Source organism: Gallinula chloropus (genome assembly GCF_964237585.1).
Source record: "Gallinula chloropus genome assembly, chromosome: 34".
In the NCBI taxonomy this organism is placed as follows: domain Eukaryota; kingdom Metazoa; phylum Chordata; class Aves; order Gruiformes; family Rallidae; genus Gallinula; species Gallinula chloropus.
This window is the reverse complement of record NC_140119.1, coordinates 1,072,487-1,074,064: the sequence shown is the minus strand read 5'-3', so window position 1 is coordinate 1,074,064 and position 1,578 is coordinate 1,072,487. Positions and strand designations below refer to the sequence as shown.

Genomic DNA, 1,578 nt, shown 5'->3' with positions numbered 1-1,578 from the left:
GCACTTTCCAGGCAGACAGGATACAAAGTAAGCACAGCTTTTTATTACACATTATTTGGGTCACACAGGACCTGGAGATCCTGCATTAGTAATGGGTGAATGTGAACAATGTAATTACAGCTTAGAGAACCAGGCAGGAGAAAAAAACCAAACCCGGAACTAAAAAACAACTAAAAAAAGGGAGTGGAGATAAGGTGAGTTACATGGTTGGTGATACGAGCAGCTGCTGCTGCTTAGAAATATCCAGTCATCAGTTTCCACATTGCATCCTTGAGCTCCTGGTTCCTCATGCTGTAGATGAGGGGGTTCACTGCTGGTGGAAACACTGAGTAAAGAAATGCCAATACCAGGTCCACAATAAGGGAGGACATGGAGGGGGGCTTCAGGTAGGAAAACACACCAGTGCTGAGAAATACGCAGACCACAGCCAAGTGAGGGACACATGTGGAAAAGGCTTTGTGCCGTCTCTGCTGCGAGGGGATTCTCAGCACAGCCCTGAAGATCTGCACATAGGACACAACGATGAACACAAAACACCCAAAAGCTAAACAGGAACTGACCACAATGAGTCCAGTTTCCCTGAGGTAGGCATCTGAGCAGGAGAGCTTGAGAATCTGGGGGATTTCACAGAAGAACTGGTCAAGGGCATTGCCATAGCAGAGGGGCAGTGAAAATGTATTGGCTGTGTGCAGCAGAGAATAGAGAAATCCACTGGCCCAGGCAGCTGCTGCCATGTGGACACAAGCTCTGCTGCCCAGGAGGGTCCCGTAGTGCAGGGGGTGGCAGATGGCAACGTAGCGGTCATAGGACATGACAGTGAGAAGACAGTACTCTGTGACAATCAAAAATACAAAGAAAAAGAGTTGGGCCACACATCCTGTGTAGGAAATGGCCCTGGAGTCCCACAAGGAGTTGGCCATGGATTTGGGAACAGTGGTGGAGATGCAGCCAAGGTCAAGAACAGAGAGATTGAGGAGGAAGAAGTACATGGGGGTGTGGAGGTGGTGGTCACAGGCTATGGTGATGATGATGAGGCCATTGCCCACGAGGGCAGCCAGGTAGATGCCCAGGAAGAGGCAGAAGTGCAGGAGCTGCAGCTCCCGTGTGTCTGCAAAGGGCAGGAGGAGGAACTGGCTGATGGAGCTGCTGTTGGACATCTCCTGCTGTCAAGTGTGCAGACCTGTCAGAGGAGGAAAAGATAGTGAGAATTTAGGGAACTTTTCTTTCAGGAAAACCTCTTACAGTTCTCAGGGAATAGCCTCAGATTGACTCTCTATATTCAGGAAGACTTTTGTCAGGTCCCTTTTGGAGGTCTGCTTTGTGCTGGCTTGAGCGTGCCACTGCTGGGAGGAGGGTCAGCTGTGGCTCTCAACAACTCAGTCCTGCCTGGCAGCAGTCAGTAAATAGAAGGATGGTCTGATCTCAGACTAAATCCCCTGTGGATAGGAATGAGCTTTTCAGCACTGTCACTCCAGTTTCAGCCGAGATCAGAGCAGAGCTTTGGAGTTTTGGTTTTCTCCTGCCTGTACCTGAGGAGTGTTTCTTCTGTCAGAACTCCCTGATATTGCTGCTGCAGTG

The 1,578-nt window shown here is 49.8% G+C and overlaps 1 protein-coding gene across 1 annotated transcript; it reads right to left on the bottom strand.

The window, feature by feature from the left end:
* Window positions 1-233: 233 nt before the first annotated feature.
* LOC311203004 (olfactory receptor 14I1-like) lies at window positions 234-1,157 on the bottom strand (the record flags this gene model as incomplete). The annotated part of the gene is made up of 1 exon (XM_084277642.1): window positions 234-1,157. One exon carries the CDS (start codon window positions 1,155-1,157, stop codon window positions 234-236), a length of 924 nt encoding a protein of 307 aa, XP_084133768.1.
* Between the last annotated feature and the right edge of the window lie 421 nt (window positions 1,158-1,578).